Source organism: Sebastes fasciatus, chromosome 2, assembly GCF_043250625.1.
Source record: "Sebastes fasciatus isolate fSebFas1 chromosome 2, fSebFas1.pri, whole genome shotgun sequence".
NCBI classification, from domain to species: Eukaryota; Metazoa; Chordata; class Actinopteri; order Perciformes; family Sebastidae; genus Sebastes; species Sebastes fasciatus.
In genome coordinates, this window is record NC_133796.1 from 30,697,281 (window position 1) to 30,717,409 (window position 20,129).

The window sequence follows — 20,129 nt, forward strand, 5'->3', positions numbered from 1 at the left end:
TGTGTATTTCCCTGTGGATTGAGTGTTTCGATACTTTCACAGTATTTATATAGGACTTAAGCCTGCTTTATAATAAAAAAAACATGAAAATCTCACTTTTTACAATATGGGACCTTTAAGTAAAAAGATCTGAGAACTTCTTCCACCACCACTAATGGTAACTAGCTGCCAGGTAAAAGTGGAACAAAGAGGAGGCTACTTTATTTCCCTCTGAGGACTATTGGAGTAAAGTATAAAGCACCATGAAGTACTGTAGTAGAGCACCATGAAGAACTGTAGTAGAGCACCATGAAGTACTGTAGTAGAGCACCATGAAGAACTGTAGTAGAGCACCATGAAGTACTGTAGTAGAGCAGCATGAAGTACTGTAGTAGAGCAGCATGAAGTACTGTAGTAGAGCACCATGAAGTACTGTAGTAGAGCACCATGACGTACTGTAGTAGAGCAGCATGAAGTACTGTAGTAGAGCACCATGAAGTACTGTAGAAGAGCACCATGAAGTACTGTAGTAGAGCAGCATGAAGTACTGTAGTAGAGCACCATGAAGTACTGTAGTAGAGCAGCATGCGCAGCCTGACTGTCCTCCGTCATGTTCCGCCTCTGGGTGTTTCACCTAACGGCTCTCTGGTGCTTCCCCTTCAGCCCGCTAGCTAACAGGAGGAGGAGCTGTTGCTCAACTACCAGGGAAGTGGAGGAGGTGTTCACTGTGAACCAAGCTGCAACTAATGGACCAGTAAAGTCATCATTTATCCAGCTCTCCTCTCGGTATAGTGTTAAAGGGTCACTTTTACCTAGTTTTAGAGTAACATCCGGAGGACTCAGAGAGCAGCAGCGGCCCGCGGCTGGTGAGTAACGACAGCTCCGGTGAAACAGTCTCTTCAGGAAATGTGTCAGTCGAACAAATATCCGTCTGTAGCATCTGTCACAAAGTTAGCGAGGTTGTTGAGAAGTTTAACTTTAACTCACTCGATTATCTGCATTATTAACAGACTACTAACTCAGCTTGTTAAACTCACCCTCACACAACTAGAGACTCATTATTACACAGCTGTTTATGTTCTTGTTTTATCCTCTGATCAGAGATGTTAGCTTATTACACACTTGCTCAATAACTGTTACAACACTAGTAAGACAACTAGTGTCTCCAAGCAGGACTATTAACTCTGACCTCAGTGTTTGGATCCATATGTTGGCTGCAGCATGTCTGACAGAGGAAGCTGGGAAGTTGGTCATTTAGTGTGTTTTTCAGGATCCATATTAAGTATAAAAGTGTTTATTTGTTGCCTAACAGGCCTCCTGACCACCAGTAGACACATGAGGACCAGCTGAGGGGCATTACATTTAGCTTTTTGTGTCAGTTAATCACTTTGAGTGTTTGTTTGCTGGAGAATGAGTTGTCTGTGCCTCATTGACTGCTGCTGCTGATAAATCCTCACAAGGTATTTTAATGACCTGATAATATGTTACCAGCTTTGGCAGCCAGAAGTCTTAAAGATACATGGTGCCCTATGTCTAATCATTAATGTTTATTCTGAGTCATTTCATAGTGTTGCACCCTTTCAAGTTTATGGTATGTGCATATCCGGATTTTGCCAAGGAGCTGCTGGACAGCTGCCCAGGGTGGGTCTGCCACTTCTCCCTGACTAATGATTAAAGCTGCCCTTTTTGTTTGCTGCTCTTTAAGGCTGGTACTTGGCCCGGGAAACACAGCTACTAGGTTAACTCCCAGTGAGAAAATACCAACAGATATTAAGGTAGATTAAGGTTTATTTGATCTAAATAGGAAAGCCTCATTGAGATTAAAGTAGTCTTTTTAAGAGAGGCTTGGCCAAAATATGCAGAAATAACAACAAAATAAACAACACAAGAAATAACAAAATATTCCACTAAATCAGAATTAAACAGAAATGCAATTATATAATCTACAAAATTGGATATCGGGCCGATACCGACTCAAATAGCTGGATCGGATATCGGTGACAACGGGGCCGATCTATTCTATTCAATTCTATGTTTATATACTATAAACATTATATACTGGAATTTTAATTCCTGTTTTGGTTTTGACCAATTTGTTGCTGCATTAAGAAGGTTTACACTTTAACTGTAATTCCTGTTAATTCTGAAGATTATCTATATATTTATTTGTTATATTTTGTTATACAAAGTTAGGAAAGCAATGTTTAAGTCAAGTCTGATGTTTCCTTAAACATAAAAGAATGATCCTAGTCACTTCCACACAGTGAGGCATACAGCTTATTAATTATACACTGGTATCGGATCGGTACTCGGTATCGGCTGATACCCAAAGCCCAGGTATCGGGACTGAAATAGTCGGATTGATGCATCCCTAAACACAAGACAGATGACAAAAATATTCCACAAAATCAGGATTAAACAGAAATGCAATTATATAATCACGAATAGAATTTCTAATACAATCATGCAAAAGATTTCATCAACCTAACTAGCAACTCAAGAACTCCAATGAACTGTCCCCTTAAAAACACTCTGATATGGTGCAGTATGTTTTTTTGAGACTATCAACGTACAGTAGATACCGAAACAGATTTTATTTATGAAGTCATAATGTGAATGCAGGTGCAACACAGGTTCATGTTTTCAGACATTCTTGTACTAAGGTAATTTAAAAAAAGTAGTTTATGATAGTTTTATTCAGTTTAGGGATGCACTCAGGGCCCGATTAACTCATTTCTCCCACTTTCGGCACATTGTATAATATACATCAGTTAGTCATTTCTTTGAGGTAAATTAATCAAGCACACATTTTATAGTAAAATGCACCATGCAACCACATTGTATACTGAAATAACAAAGGCCTTAAAACTATATTTTAACTTAGGGCCCCTCCACAAGATGGGGTGTCCACATTGGGATACAGTGCAGTTGTTTAAGGCCCCTATCATTACAGTTTATTATAGTGGTGTAAACAGTAGCGCCAAATAAATGAGCCATTTGTTAGATCACCAGAAACTAATTGCCACTAATTGGTGAGCCGGAAGCTTTTGCCCGTGGCAGTTGACCTCTTTGACTGGTTGGTAATGCAGCCTTGGATGCTCTGATCTGATACACAGATTGGTCATCGGCACCAATACTAAGTGGATCTGGTGACCGATCCACGTTAAAAACAGTTTCTCTTTCAAAATCATCGTAAAATTCACTTCCATCAGTTACATGAATTCAGTCACTGCAAGCTGCCAAATAAACTATGAAGATCTACTATTGTTGTTAGATGGTGTTATATAGTTACTCTGTATCAGCTAATAGATTGTGTTCAGATATCAGAATTGGTATTAGGAGAAAAAAAGTCAAAGTATTGCATACCTAGTTTCTAATTTGTATTAAGTGACTCCCATTAAAGGGAGACACCTCAGGTGATAAGGGTACAAATTAACTAAAAGATATCACCATGAAACTTCCCCAGTTGATTACTTACATCAAGGCAATTATTTTTTGTAGTTTTCTGATATTGTTTAAATATGCAAATGATGCATTATCTTATTAAATACGTGCTAATTTGCATACATTTCGAGAACAGAAATCTGAACATTGGATAAAGCCAGGTTTAAAATTCTTGTTTCATTTTGTTGACATATTAGAGTCAAAGGTTTTTACAGAGGGAATTTAGATATCTCTTTTTATCACTCCATAAATCTGAAAATAAAACAGCCATAAAAAATATATATATCTATTTTCGCCATGTTTTAGGAATAAAATATTATGTGAATCTGCCTGTAAGTGATATGTGAACACACCCCTCTGTAAATACCTATATATAGAGTATACAAATGAGTATAGATGGGAATGAAACTGGAAGGTTTGGTATATGTAAGTGCTACTGAAGTGATTTGTCTTATGAAAAATTTAGATTTCTGGCTCAGAGTCTGAGGAAAACCTCGTTTTGACGGTAGACCTCCGTCTGGAAAAATAGCTACATGAGGGGATGTGGGATTTAATCCCTACGATTTCTGAGACCGCATCAAAAAAAAATTGCCAGAATTGAGCCAATTTGGGGCACGACCAGAACATATGAGTCAGATCACAGGGGGCTTGTGAGCATCTATCACATCTATCATCTAATCTGTCTGGGTAAAACTTGGAGAGTTTAGCCTTACTATAATGGAGTCTATGTATCACCTTAGACTGTATAAGGCTGAGCCTGGCACAGCTGGAGGATGAGTTGACAGCTCTGAGGGCTTTTTCCCAGAAATTTTCAGAAAAGGTCATTTGCAGTTCCTTCTCCCAGTCGGTTCTGATCCTGTTGATGATAGACTCATCTGCTGGTGATAAGAGGTCATAGAAGTAGGAGATGTGGCCCTTGGGTAAGGTTCTGGCTTTAAGCACCAAGTCTACGCCCGTGGGGTGGGATCTAGGGGAACTGGGGCGAGTGAGTTCTAGCGAAATTGCGTAGCTGAAAGTATCTAAAAAAGTCAGAGCTACCTAAACTGAAAGCAACACGCAATTGATCGAAGCTGGTAAACAGGTTGTCTATATACAAGTTTTCCATGCAGTGGATGCCTTTCCTCTCCAGCGAGGTAAATCTAGGATCAATTCTAGCTGGTAAGAACAGATGATTATTGCAGATAGGGGTCGCCTGAGGAAGAGTAAACCATCCAAAGCCCCGCCTAATCTGTGCCCAAATTTTTAGAGCGCCGATAACGATGGGGTTAGACGTGTATTGCGAAGGGGAGAGGGGCAGGGTGTTGCAAACCAGGGCTTGAAGTGAGGAGGAAGTGCAAGAGTCAGCCTCAATCTGATACCAACTGCCACGAGATGGAGTGAACCAAAGGAGGTTAGGTAAACCGAGCCCACTCAGCGACCTGTTCCTCTGTGGCAGTGTTCTACCAATTCTCGCGTGTCTTCCGGCCCAGATTTTTCTTGTTAACGCTGGTAATGACTGATGCACTCAATACCCCAATATATTGGTGCATCTCTTATCAATGAAGAATGATAAACTCACCTCCGTCATCCTGCCAGACATTATTGTTTCAGAAAGGTTTATTGTTTACGTAAGGCAGTCATTAGGATAACACTTCTTGTTCTTCCTGTTTGTTTACTGCACTCAGTGTTTTCTTGCCTAACACAACAGAAGATCGCGCTCTACCATCAGAGCTCGCTTCCTTTTCTCAGCTGTGATAGGACTCACTGGGAAGTGTAATATGACTTGGAAATGGCCTTGAAAGTTTAGTTTTTAGCACAGCTTTGTGCACTAGACACAATATGCATGAACATTTGCTTTCGTTTCATTAAAACATTTGCTTGTTAACATGATTCTATTGGTCGTTTGCGGTTGGAGCTCAATAAGAAGTCATATGATTAGCCTGATAATAGTTTGCAGAAATTTGCTGACACAATCTGCATTGACAGCAGTGTGGTTTTGCTCAACTGTGTCACTTGTGTGACCTGTTTTCACTGAAACAGAAGTCATGTACTGACTCACGTTTTTATGCCTACGGTTTCAATAGTTGGGTAGAAAATGATATTATAAGCAGTCAGAATGACCTTTTTTCACAGCAGACACTTTGACTTATTTTTGCAGGAAAAGTACACCTGTCTCTAATAACATTAGTGATGTCTCAGTTGCCATTCCTGTGAGCAAACATGCACAATAATGGGCAGGACCCTCGACATGGCTCACCTAAATGTGATCTTGCAGCCACAATTATGTTATTAATTACACCAAAATGTCTGTTGTGAAAAAGGTCTAGTGGGAACATGCATTGCCAGTTTATTAGGTACACCTAGCTAAAACGTATGCAATCTACGGAATAGGAGAAGTTGATTCATGTTTATAGTAATTTCAGTGGTCTACTGTCGTGGTGGAGAACATTTTAAAGAAACAGGCCTCAGTAAAACGCAATACAATTCATCAGCACCACAAACTACATCCTACAAAATGATCATAAACTGAAGATTATAACCTTCATGAAGGTAGGATTTATTGCAGGGTTGTTCCATTGGACTGCATTTAGCTAGGTGTAACTTATAAATGATTGTGTCAGTGGGCCTTTTGAGTGCCATATAAGAGGAAAGGAGTGGACGTTGTGACCTGAGAAACATGATTTTCATTGACCAAAATGAAGCAAGCTAAGAAGCAGTCGCACTGTTTACAGTTTCTCTGTGGGCTTCAGTGCTTATTTATAGTGAACATGTTGCTCACTAATGGCTACATCTTAATTCTTTTTTTTATATATAACATAATGGATAGGTATCTGTGTGGGTTTGATGGTTTCCTTGCCTTGTAGAGGGCAAGAACAGTTATAACGAGCTTTACAACAGAGTAAACCATGTGATGAAGAATCAGCAGTAAAGAGTAAAATACAATTTTATTTATAACTTTTAACCTACCTGAGTCAAAACAGGCCCATGAGCAGGAATGTGGACTTCATAGTCGTGGGGCTCGGTGGTCTTCGCTCACCGTTTATGGCCACATCAGTGCTTGTGGCAGCCGTTTCCATCACAGTGCATTTATCCTGGATCTTACTTTTGCACGAGACCTTAAGCAGCTTATGGCCTCAGATGAAAGGTTCAGTGGGGGTTACAGTGAAAGAATGCAAGACTTGTCTGAAGTCTTTTCTACCCGCTGGTCATATGATACATCTGCACTTTCTTTTGAATGTTTTGACCGGATGTAGTCGACCATGTCAAATGTTTCATCCAGTGGATATCATAGTGTGCTTCTCACTCTCATCGTGTAAGAAAATATGTGCCTCTACAATTAAGTCTTTAATTTAAATCAATTCGACCGTTAATCCAAAATGTGTAGAACAACAAGCTACTAATGTGTAGAGAAAACGACTACGACTACTTTCTTGTAGTGAGTAGACAGAAACTCGAGTGTTGCCTGTAGCTGGAGAGGGGCAGAGGCGTTTAAAAGGCTTTCTGTCACTGTGTCAGCAAGATGAAACTGCTCTTACGCTACGCACATTATCCCACAATGCCATCATCTGTACAAATCCACATGTGGAGGTCTGGCATAATATTGTAAAAGTGTAAAAGATGTTATGTATTTCTCGCTCCAGTATTGACTGTACGTTAAACTACACAGCATATGAGCCTAATGGAGGGGTCTGTTTCTTTTGATACTTTTAAGATGTGTGGGAAAATGGGGATAATTAATGTTCGACCAAATGTATGCATAATTAATAGTTGGCAAGCTAAGCCTACATGCTGTCATTGACACCTTTTCACTGGTCCTTTAGATCAGTGATTCTCAAAGTGGGGTCCAGGGATCCCCAGGAGTCCACGGCACTCTGCCAGGGGGTCCACGAAATAATTAGCTATAGGTTATAAAATTGTGCTGTAGCATTAAAAAGTTCATATCTACAGATGGGAACCATTTGTGCCAATAAAACAAGCATATTGTGTCCATTACTACCACCTATACGTAAGCTTTGGGCCCATATAGAGTGCTACAGGAATGAGTCCTAAAACCCGGAAATGAGTTAGCAATGTAGCACTTCCGGTTCCCTCGTCTGGAAGTCAATGCGTTTATTTAAGTGGGTTTTTAGTTAGATGCCTGAAATAAGATCTGTGGTTAACACAAGCTGAAGAGATTTTACCGTTTTGTTCTATGACATAAAATACGTCAGTAAATACTCCACTCGTGAATTTTGATGCCGTTATGTGTCTTTTAAAAAGGCGGTTGCTAACAAGTGTCTAAATGAGACTACTAAACATCATCACGCCGACTCGTCCGCCTTTACAGCCTCGCTGTGTATACCGCGCTCATGCAACTGTGATTTAGTTCGTCCATAGCTTAACATTAGCTTTTTATTTGTGGCGATTGCATTCACACTTCAAAAATCATAACAGTGGTGTTCATTTGTGGAAATTATTTTAAGGAACAAAACTTGTAAGTATCATAAACGTGTGTTTACCACAGAGTTTATTTTCTGCAAAAATCCCAAATCCCATTGGCTTTTTGTTGAGGGTACCCAGAGCAATGCTAACTCCCTGGATGGCCTTTAAAAATACGTCATCCCTGGAGTACTCTCTAGATCATGAATCAGCCACTTCACTCTCTAACAAATTGTTCCCGCTGCTGCTTAGCTTAGCGTATTAGCCAGCTAGCTAGCTGGCAAGCATGGAGAAATATTTGAGTCAGTCCAAATCGTCAAGCGACACTAAGACCAAACTAGCTAAATTGAGAAAATATGACGACAGTTATATCGCGCGACAGCTAAGGGTGTCATGTGTCTTCAGGTGCTAGCAAACAAAGCCATGAAGCCGGCCAAGCTAAAGCGACATCTGATTACAAAGCATCCGGAATATCAGGGCAAAATAAAGTGGTATTAACATGATTCAAATTGAAATGTGTTTCTGTTTATCACTACCAAACAGTTTTGAAGTATTTAGGTTGAAACGTTTTAGAATACAAATAGGTCCAATGACCTCTAAGAGTACAAATGATAGTAAGCATTATGCTTAATAGGTGAATTATGAGGGGTCCTTGGAACATTTTCTCCTCTTCAAGGGGTCGCTGGCCACAAAAAGTTTGAGAACCCCTGCTTTACATTATAGATGAATGAAAACTGATTCCTACATAAAAACATTTTGTAATTGAATACATCAACAAAATGGTGCATTGCTGAAAAGGTAACGCTGAAAGGACAAATAATAACATCATTTAATTATTTCATTTTTATTGTCAGTTTTGTTTCCCCTCTCGTGGTTAGCTCCTTGTCAATGCACTGTATTCACAATATTACAGTACGTGTGGGAAGATTAATGTATGCTCTCCCTGTGCTTTGTGTGTTATTGGCTTGATGTATCGTTGTGGTTCCATAAATATTAGGATATGATGTTCCTTTTGTAACTCTACATCAGGAAACTGGCAAAGACAGACGAGTTTTAATGTCATTTACATACTGTTAAATCAACCAGTTGGACTGGAAAGGCGACAGGCAATACCACAGACTAAGTGCCTAACAGAGAAGTGTGAGGGTTTGAACTGTGTGGGGTTGATAGAACTGCATAAGCAGATTGAGTGAGCCAATCCCTCCAATGTGCAACACCTTCGCTCTGGAGAGGAACTCAAAATAATATTGTTTATTCAACATATTATGAGATGTTTTGCCAAAATGATGACAAATGGTAAAGCCCCTACACAGCCATAGTCCACCCACACAGGTGTTTTCACCGGTGTTTCCTGATAGACCTGTATGAACTGGACGTGATTGACATCTCCTTCCCTCTCTCCTGTTAGTTATGTTACACCTGTTGGGGCGGGACAACTCACCTTGCTATCATTCTTATTGATTCGTAGAGTTTTGTTATATAGTGCTCTCAAAAGTTCCCACAATGTAATAAAAAAGATAGTGTCCATGGCAAATAGTAAGCTCATACTTTCCGCTAACATTCCCTCAATGCAATGATGATTCATAAGTGTTCAAAATGTACCGTTCACTATTGAGTAAACTATAGTCTAGTATATTATAGAGAGTAGTGAATGAGTGACATTTGCATACTGATAGTTGTTTTTACTCTTTCCCAGACAATCTTAAAGGATGAATCTGGTGTTATTCTATATTTTTTTCATGTCACTGAATCCCATGAAATGACTAAGAGCAACAATTCGTTATTCTCTCTTTCTCAATACTCTCCAACTTCCCTGTTTGAAACCAGATTTGTAGTTTCACTTTTAAAAATGCTCAGTAATTTCCTGAAACAGCAGGACAGTCTAGTTTTTTAGCATATAACAGAACAGGAGGAAATAGTGCATTTGTGGGGACTATTTTTGCTGGTGGATGAATACACATTTGGAGTTTCCAGTGAGTGTGCACAGCAGCAATGCAGTGTATGTAAGACTGACCTAAAACAAACTACCCTTGTTCTTTGTAATGAAGGAACATGTCACCCCACGTGACAGTGTGTCTCTTTGATGTGTTTTTAATTTCATTTTTGGACAACAGTAGAGGCACAGAGAAATAAGCTGACTTTGGCCACACTGGTAGAACTTGTTCGTAGGAAAAAGTAATAGTTTCTTATGCCTCCACGACAGCCATGGCCGAAAGCATTATGTTTTTGGGTTGTCCTTGCGTCCCTCTGTCCCATTCTCGTGAACACGATATCTCAGGAATGCCTTTAGGGAATTTCATTACATATGGCACAAACGTCCACTTGGACTCAAGTATGTACGATTAGTTTTTGTTGGTCAAAGGTCACTGTGACCTCACGTCCATCCCATCCATTCTCGTGAAAGTGATATCTCAGTGGCCAGAGGCATAATGTTTTTTGGGTTGTCATTCTTGCGAACTCCGATCAAACGGTCAAACTAGGCAGCGCTGATCAAATAAGAATCAATAGTCTGTTTGTGTAATGTCTATTTCTCACCTCAAATGTTTTCAGAAACATCTTGTAGTGTACTGTTTAGCTGTAAAATGAGAAAGTTTTTGACTTTGCAGCCATGTTGAGATCACTTGAAGAAATACCAAGCACCGCCCACCAGCCGGAGCACAGCCAATAGGAACGCTCTCTCTCTGAAATGACCTGTGATTGGCCAAAGTCTCCCGTCACGGGCTAGATTTTCTAAAGCCTGAAAACAGAGCCATGAGGAGGTGCAGAAGTCTAGTTTTCTCTCAGAACACTTGAATTACAATATGCTGAAAGGTTATTATGGACTTTTTGCTCAATAATGCCAAAAAGAAATAAATGCATCCAAGAATACAATCCAAACACATGTAAAATTGCATTGACATTTATGGGATCTTCTGATTTCTGATTGGCCTTGGTGATGACACGATGCCGATCTGGTCTATAACTCAAGAATTTATATGCTAATTATGACAATTTCACTCAAATGTCTAACAGGATAAAATGATGAAGTAATGACATTTGAGACAGACATGGGCAACTGCAACTTGACTGGTTGGTGGAGGCATACAGTACAACCAACAGGCTTATCATTTTAAATGTCAAGAGCTTCATGCATTTTCAGAGTTCCCCTGATGTTTGAGTGGTCGGATGAGATGCAGACTGCTTTCAGAGTTTGGGTTTGTGTCACCGTGGACATGATCCTCTTGTCATTGCTTCACAATTTCACTGTCTTCACTGTGTCATTTAGGGGATAAACAAAAACAAATACCACTTCAATTTTAGATGTATTTCTTTGCTAAAGAGTTTGATTGTTGGTTGACCGAGTTGTTTTGTTTCTGTGTTTCAGAAATTAGGCGCTCACTATGTCTGATGGGGACTATGATTACCTCATCAAATTCCTAGCCCTCGGTGACTCTGGCGTGGGAAAAACGAGCTTCCTCTACCAGTACACAGACTGCAAGTTTAACTCCAAGTTCATCACTACAGTTGGAATAGACTTCAGAGAAAGAAGAGTGGTGAGTCCAATCAGTTTTGAATAAAAGCCAGCATTGGAATTGTTTGGATTTCTTTCATTCAATACTTCAGTAAAAGCACACTTGGATTTTACGCTCCACTTCTGACGTAACATTTTCTTGTGTCCATGTGTGCTACCAGAATTTATTTCTGCCTAATTAGGGGCTTACATGCGTTCCCAGCTCCCACACCATTAAGCAACTCTCTTGTAACAACAGACTACTGATGAATGTTGCAACAGAAATCCGAGGAATGACTAATGTTGGTGAACGGCCGGCAGCACCCTCCTTAAGAATAAACACTTCTTACCATTGGCAAACAGCTGAGCAGTGTTCATATTTACTCAGTATTACTCTTTAATGCTACTGACCTCAGGCTCCAAAAATACAGCCTGATAACAGTTTTATCACAGCTCTACTAATTAAGTGACTGAACATCCGTCATTGAGCATCTTTTTACTAGAAGTATTTCCATCACTTCTGATAAAAAGATGAAGATACAGCAAATTAACACTTTATAAGGAAACATTCAAATTAATGTTTTCACAGCTGTGATTTGAAAAGTTGCACTTATAGAATAGCTTTTGTAAATATCATAATTAGTCGTCATGGGTGAAAGAAGCACAATAAGTAATCGTAGTGCGTCCTCAAACAACCCAGAGCTGTGCTTCCTGTCTTTGATTGTTAATATCAGACAGTTTTCCTGGTCCATGAAATGACCATGAAGCTGTATTAAATGTATAATGACATGGATACACAAGTATTACTGCGGCTGCCTGTCTAGTGGTCACAGTCATACAGCTGTAAGCAGCAGCATGCAACAAGACTTAATGCTACTTCTCTTAACACCACTTTTTTTTTTTTTTTTTTTTTTAAGTTATTTTTTTGGGGGCATTTTCCATTTTTATTGAGGACAGTGGATAGAGTCTTGAAAGGGGGGAGAGAGAGAGAGTGGATGCGGAAAGGGCCACAGGCCGGATTCGAACCCGGGCCGCCACGGTCAGGACCAAGCCTTAATACATGGACGCCCGCTCTACCAACTGAGCTAACCCAGGCGCCCGACACCACTTTTAATCTTTAATATGTCTCAGTAGCTTCCTGTGCTGGAGAAGTGTTTACTGCAACCGCCAGAAGTGACGTTGAATAGATCAAAGAAAAGATGTGGATAATTAATTTCACAATTAATGAAATGTGCAGTTACATCTGGGGCCTCTTTTAGTTACTTCCTGGACTGTTTAATGAAACGCCAATAACACAGATGTGTCACAATTTCTGCATGCAACTGACATCCAGTTTAGCATAAAACAGTGGTTCTCAATGTATTTCATGTCAAGGACCTCTAAATGAATACACATTGGGTCACACACCCCCATTTGATAAGATACCGCTTCATGGAGCTCCATCTGCAAAGATTTTGGTTGTTAGATATGATTAAGACCAGAATTCTGTAGTTGTCAACGACATGTTGAGGAGATAACTGTGGAGGAAGTGAAACCTACGATCAGAACAGTCACTATGACTCTCACTCAGTTTGGACTCACTTCTATAGTGAATTAAATATTGAAAATAAACTATTCCACCATTTTGCTGGGGACCCCCTGGGACTCCCTCAAGGACCACTGGGGGTCCCCGGACCCCTGGTTGAGAACCATGGCCATAAAACACCAGATTAATGCTGCTAATCTTTTATGATCAGTGGCAACTTTTTCATATATTGATTCATTTTTATTTTTTTTAAATAAGCCCAAACTGGGTTGTTTATCAGAAAGGAGCTTTCAGCTATGCTGCAAATAAAGCTCAACGTTTAACTTTTAAACCACTGAAATTTAAATTTAGTGCAGAGACCATCCAGTTAGTTTGACCTCACCTGTCTCTGTTTCTCTCAGGTTTACAAATCAACAAATCCAGATGGATCTTCAGGTAGAGGACAGAAGATCCACATGCAGCTGTGGGACACTGCAGGACAGGAGAGGTACATTTCTCACCTTCCTCAAACCCGGTCTCGTCTTCAGTTCTTTTCAAATGTGTCGTTTTCACTATTTATTACATTTCTCATAAAGTGGTTCTTTTTTGTCTGATTGGTGTCAGGTTTCGGAGTTTGACGACCGCGTTCTTCAGGGATGCGATGGGTTTCCTCCTCCTGTTTGACCTCACAAATGAACAAAGTTTCCTCAACGTCAGAAACTGGATGAGTATGTCGTCTGATGTATCACTCTGAATGTGCACTGAACGTCACTAAACTGACGATCCCATCAATTTTTTTTTACTTAAGACAAATTCAAGTGCACAGGCCATTTGACAATATTAAATTCCTTGTTGACCAAAATACTTCCAGTGAATGATGATCAAACAGTCTTTGTGTTCATGTAGACACTGGGCTGCTAGACCCAGAATAAGTGTGATTAAACATGTAATCTTCCAGTTATGAATAAGGCTGTGTCCAAAATCACTCACTAGCAGCACTACTAAAAGCACTACAGCACTACAAAAAGTGGCGAACAAATGGCGAACTCACTATATAGTGAGTTTGCCATTTTGTAGTGCTGTCCGAAAGCACAATGAGAATTATTATACCCTATATAGTGGACTCAAAGTATCCCACAATGCATTGTGAAAAGAAGTGGATAATGATGGTCACCAAACGAACACCATATACCATCATGCAACGAGAGGAGAGAGAGTAGCGTGATTTAGACAAATCCATGAGTTTGTAGCGTGTTAATTCTTACCTTTCACAATAAAAGCCCTAGACAGATACATTGCATCACTGCTTACAGAGAAAGGGGAACTTAAATTGACTCAGAGCATTTCGCTAAGAGACAACTCAACAAAATAGCTTACATTATGTACTTATCACACACAAAAATATATGTCACTATTTATTATGGATGGTCTACCAGCAGACGTTGATCTGACACATTTTAGTTGAACGTAATTACGGTACCGACAAAATGATGCGAGTAGTGTCCGAAATTGTTTTTTCATTTTGCCGATGTCCTCACTATATAGTGGATTATACAGTCCTCTATATTGTCCTCTATATAGAACTCCCTGGATAGCGAGTAGAAAGTAAAGAGTAGTGAATGAGTGAATGATTTCGGACACAGCCTAAGTCTTTCTCTGCAAATTTTATTCTGATCTGAACTACTGCTGTGCTCAACTTTCTTATTTCATGTTATTATAATACATTAATGATGGCTTGATATCCTTCTCAAAAGCAAACGTGTTACACATTAAAATAGGACTAAATGCATAATAAATTGATGAATGTGTCTTTCAGGTCAGTTACAGATTCACGCATACTGCGAAAGTCCAGACGTCGTTTTGTGTGGCAACAAATGTGACCTGTCGGATCAGAGAGCAGTCAGTGAAACAGAGGCCCGTGAGCTGGCAGAGAAATACGGGTATGTCTCAGCTTTGATCCATCTGTACATGAACCTCTCCCTCAGTTGTTTGTCAAGAAGGCAGTGGCTTCACTGTTTGCCAAAGTCTGTGAAGGAGAATGTCAGACTAAATTGGTCCTCCTCGAAAAGCAAATATTTGTGGACATGCGTAAAATATCCTGCTCCGACCCTAATAGACACACCTTTACTAAAAACACATACTGGGGCAGTAGTGGAGATGCATGAGAGGAATAAACCTCAGTATTCAATATAACTTTCACCCAAGCTGACGCTGCTGGACAGTGTATAGTGTCTCCTTTGATTATCTTTGAGCTGTTCAGCCTTTAGTCTGTGTGATGAAGTAAATGTATTTGGTTCAGGGTGTTTTTGTGAAACCATAGAAATGTAATAAATAAACTTCTGTTTGGATTTCAGTGCTTTGATACTTACGGGACTCAGAGCCCCACATTGTATGATTTATGTTTTTAAGTTTTAAGAATAAGGCTGACGATTTTCTATATTTTTCTTAAAGTCCCAGCAAAAGACCCAAATCAACAATACTAAGTATTGTCTGTGTAACCAAGGCTGATATAGCTTATTATTACTCTGTGACATGGAGCTCCATCCAACGATTAAAGACACATAAAAAAGCCACACTGCTGCACTGGGTGACATGTTCCTTTATTGCAATGAACATGTGCACTGTAATTTATTTTGAGTTGATCACACATACACCGTCCTGCTGCTGTAAATACTCATCAGTACTCCAAATGTTTATTAATCTGCAGCTTAAAATAGTCCCCAGCAACAACAACACTATTTAATCCTGTTTGAGTTATATTTTCAAAAACAACGGTGTCCAGCTGTTTTAGGAAATAGCTGAGCCTTTAAAAAAAATTAAGCCATATATTTTGTGACGTGTTTTTTAAAGATTTACATCTTCAATAGGGATTAATTGGTGTGAAAGCATCACGGAGAGTTGGAAAGTATTGCGAGACAGCCTAAGTCTGTTGGATAGAATAAGTAAGGGATAATGTACAGCGAGCTGGACCCCGACGTGAAGCGAAGGGGTCTTGCATCGGCCTGAAGGGGTTTATTTCACAACAATGACCCGCTAGCTGTACATTATGCCACTTATATGGTCCGCTAGAGTCCAAGATCAGAACTGCGGTCATAGCAACGGTCTGTTATACATAGAAACGGTATGCTATAAAGAAATTACAGACCGTAGAACACCTTGATTGACCAATCAGAATCGAGTATTCAACAAAGCCGTGTAATAACTAGGGCTGTCAAAGCATTAATGCAAATTTGTTTTAACGCCACTAATTTCTTTATTTCATTAACGCAATCGATCTTTCGGAGATTTTAGGGGGCTCAGTTTTAAAGCTAGCGTGAAGATACTGACATCATATGAAACTAGAAAACCTAAGGAATCCATTGGTACCAATGTCATACTGACTTGTCAAAAGGAGGTTTGAACGCTCCGAACTTGCACAAAATTTTGGCGAGAAAAAAACTGTCATGGCGATTTTCAAAGGAGTCCCTTGACCTCTGACCTCAAGATATGTGAATGTAAATGGGTTCTATGGGTACCCACGAGTCTCCCCTTTACAGACATGCCCACTTTATGATGATCACATGCAGTTTTGGGGCAAGTCAAAGTCAAGTCAGCACACTGACACACTGACAGCTTTGCCATGTTATGATTTGAGCATATTTTTTATGCTAAATGCAGTACCTGTGAGGGTTTCTGGACAATATTTGTCATTGTTTTGTGTTGTTAATTGATTTACAATAATAAATATACACATACATTTGCATAAAGCAAGCATATTTTCCCACTCCCATCTTCCTTTAAGGTACATTTTGAACAGATAAAATGTGCGATTAATTTACGATTAATCGCAATTAACTATGGAAAATCATGGGATTAATCGCGATTAAATATTTTATTCTGTTGACAGCCCTAGTAATATGATAGAATAACTCCAGCTTTATCCTTTAAGATACTCCTCTATATTCCTCCAAACCCAAAGGTTTGTGTCATATTGTAATTCGTAGTAGTAGTCTGTAGTCCTGTGTTTATTATAACCAATATTTTCTTCCATCCAGAATCCCATACTTTGAGACGAGTGCTGCAAACGGGCTCAACGTCAACCAGGCTGTGGAAGAGCTGCTGGATCTCATCATGAAGAGGATGGAACGATGTGTTGACAAATCCTGGATCCCTGATGGGACCGTCCGAGTTAATGGACCCACCAACCCAGACAACTCAGAGGGCTCCGATAGGAGCAAATGTGCATGTTAGAATAAATGATGACGGTTACATATCTGTGTCCATAATACTGGAGAAAAAATAGGAATACATCCAAGTTTAACAGTGGGAGTATAATACAGTATAATTGTATTCTATGTTAGGTGAAACATGACATTATTAGTGTCCGATCATTGCCTTACAAAGCAGTTAATTACTGATATACATTCATTGACATTGTTTGTTTGTACAGAGGTAAGTGCCTTTTGAATGTGGGCATTTCATTTGAATTCATATAATGGGTCTTTTGAATCATTAATTCATATTGGAGTGTGGGATATTTATTTCTTATGATGCCTAGCTGAAGCACGGTCAGATAAATGTTGACCGTGATACCTGCAGTCACAGTTTATTGGGGGAGCGAAATCTGCGGTCGTATCTAGAAGGTAACCAGCAAAATACAAAATCTTAACAATCTCCAGAGAGTTTCCCCAAGTCACGGGTTACCTTCTATACACAACCGAAATTTGCTATGGATGTACTTTTAAGAACTATACTTACTTTACTTTAGATATATACTACTGATGCTCTACTGAATGTCCAGCTGAATACTGCAACCTCACCAGTGCCACAGTCAGAAAACATGTTGCTCACATTGACCATCAAACGTTAGCTAGATGGACAATTAACACTCGTGTATTTTTTCTTTTCTAAATCAATGTTTGTACTTGTTTGTCTCCAAAACTTAAATTATAGAATATAGTTTGACTAAATCATCTACACTTCAGTATGTACAGCGACAGGTTTGGCCAATAATTTAAAAAAATGATGCGCCGTAGTTTGATAAAAGGAACAAATAAAACTGAGCAGTAACTCAGGAACGCAGGTAATTCAGGTAGTTCATCCTGGTGTATGAAAGACCGATGCAAAAAATTTAAATAAATAAATTGAATTTCAAATTCTCTGAATATATTTCAAAGAATGAAATGTGAATGCAAAATCTTAATTTAACCTTTGTGAACATGTAAGTAACCGCAGCTATAGTAAGGCTGACTTTAGCCTCTTGTATTGCTCAATTGTATCACTGTTCACCTGTAACAATGCCTTTGGTTTTAAAGTATTGCTCAGGCGAGATCCTAGATACTCATACCTTATGCCCAGGCTCCATCTCATATGGTTCGTTATCACCTGAAACAATGAACATCTCTGCTGACATCATACAAAATACCCTTATATCAAATAAAACTTCAACTTCAGGGAAAATGAGCAGAGGTGATTTTTCACACAGCAAACGCCACTTTCTTTATTGAGTGTGGCTATTGTTTAGGCTGTCATCTACTCATTAAATGTATCATAGGACAAGATGTATCAGGATCTGAGTGGCTTATTGCTTCAGCTAAACAAATATCTGATAGAAATCCTGTATTCAAGTGCTAGATGCAGTGAAAAGAGCTGTTAGGTGCTAGAGGGCCGCTCCGTTGCTGAATTCTCTATCCCCTAGTACATTATTGGATGGAGAGTGTTTTGTTTCATGTATCATTGTGACCATGTTAACAAGTAGGCTGTTGAATTTGTTAGTTTTTTAATCTTGCTAAACACAGATTTTTATTGGCAAGCTTTATAAGTCGGCAGTAAGATGGGGTCTGCATTTCAGTTTACTTTTATGGTGTGCATTTAAAATCTTAATGCTCACCCTTTCAGATAAGTTTATATTACCACTGATATTCTATAAATAGCACACTCATCCACATTATTTGTTTTACACTGTTTTAGTTTTAGTTTTAGTTTAGACACACAAGTATATTTTTTCACTCCGTTTCAGTCCACAGATTTGGAAAAACTACCACAAAAATTTAATTTGATCATATTAGTAAGACTACACTGAAATATTTCACATTTTCAATTGTGCCATACGGTTTTCATATGCAAAATATGTAAATTATGTCCAAAAATAAAACATTTTATTTATGTATTCCTTGAAGCAGTATCTAATTTCATGTAATCAATCTTGAAAATGTTGACCAAGTGCTGTGTACAAGTGAAACTGATACCAGGTCCTATTTATAGGCACTATTATTGTGTGATGTGTGCCAAGAATGACACATAACACTGATCAGCTCACCATAATATATGAAATATTCAATTCATGTTCATGTTCTTTTTTTCTGCATTTTATCATACCAAAGCCTAGCTTTTGGACTAAAAATGCTTATTGTATTTATAATATTTAATTGTTCAACACAGGCCATTTCAGTAGAATATGACGATAGAATAGAAATTATATCTTAGGTGGACGTTTTACTGGCATCCAGTAGTCACTTTCAGTCCAAAATGGTGGAAGCGTAACTTTGCTGCTGAGTGCTGATGTTGCAATGGAATGAACAATTGACTTTCATTTCTTATAATAATATAATATAATCAATCTTGAAAATGTTGACTTGAAGTGCTGTGTACAAGTGATACCAGGTCCTATTTATAGGCACTATTATTCTGTTATGTGTGCCAGGAATGACACATACAACACTGAATGTTAATCAGGTCACTATAATATATAAAATATTCAACCCCCTCATGTTCTTTTTTCAGCATTTTATGATACCACCACCTAAATTTGAAAAGCACTATTTGAGTTATTTCCCTCTTACTGATTTATGCACAATATCCCAAATATGTTTTATTTATTTATAATTTTTTTGTCTTATCATATTTCACATACTGTGCATCTGCGTGTACCAGTAATTTAAAATAAACTGATCAGTTATAAGATAAGATAAGATATTCCTTTATTAGTCCCGCAGTAGGGACATTTGCAGTGTACAGCAGCAAAGGGGATAGTGCAAAAAACAAGAAGCATCAGCTAACACAGTAAAAAAGAGCTAAACAAAGTGTAACAAAATATGAACCATTTAAATAGCAGGAAGTATAAAAATAGGAGCAGTATATACAGTATTGACAATAAACAGACTATTAACAAAATTGCACAAGTGGAATATGATATTGGCACAGTGAGAATGAAATGAAATTCCACCTGAAAATATCAGGTTATTGTTAGTTTTTTGGTGTGTATGTGGTCTGCTGGGAGCAGTGCTGGTTGTGGAGTCTGACAGCTGCAGGAAGGAAGGACCTGTGATGACTCCA

The 20,129-nt window shown here is 38.8% G+C and overlaps 1 protein-coding gene across 1 annotated transcript; it reads left to right on the forward strand.

Moving 5' to 3' along the window:
* Nucleotides 1–626: 626 nt before the first annotated feature.
* rab27a (RAB27A, member RAS oncogene family) lies at nucleotides 627–18,972 on the forward strand. The gene is made up of 6 exons (XM_074618698.1): nucleotides 627–845; nucleotides 11,186–11,354; nucleotides 13,238–13,323; nucleotides 13,440–13,543; nucleotides 14,632–14,755; nucleotides 16,850–18,972. The coding sequence occupies exons 2-6, from the start codon at nucleotides 11,202–11,204 to the stop codon at nucleotides 17,043–17,045; spliced, it is 663 nt and encodes a 220-aa protein (XP_074474799.1). The 5' UTR covers nucleotides 627–845; nucleotides 11,186–11,201; the 3' UTR covers nucleotides 17,046–18,972.
* Nucleotides 18,973–20,129: the final 1,157 nt, after the last annotated feature.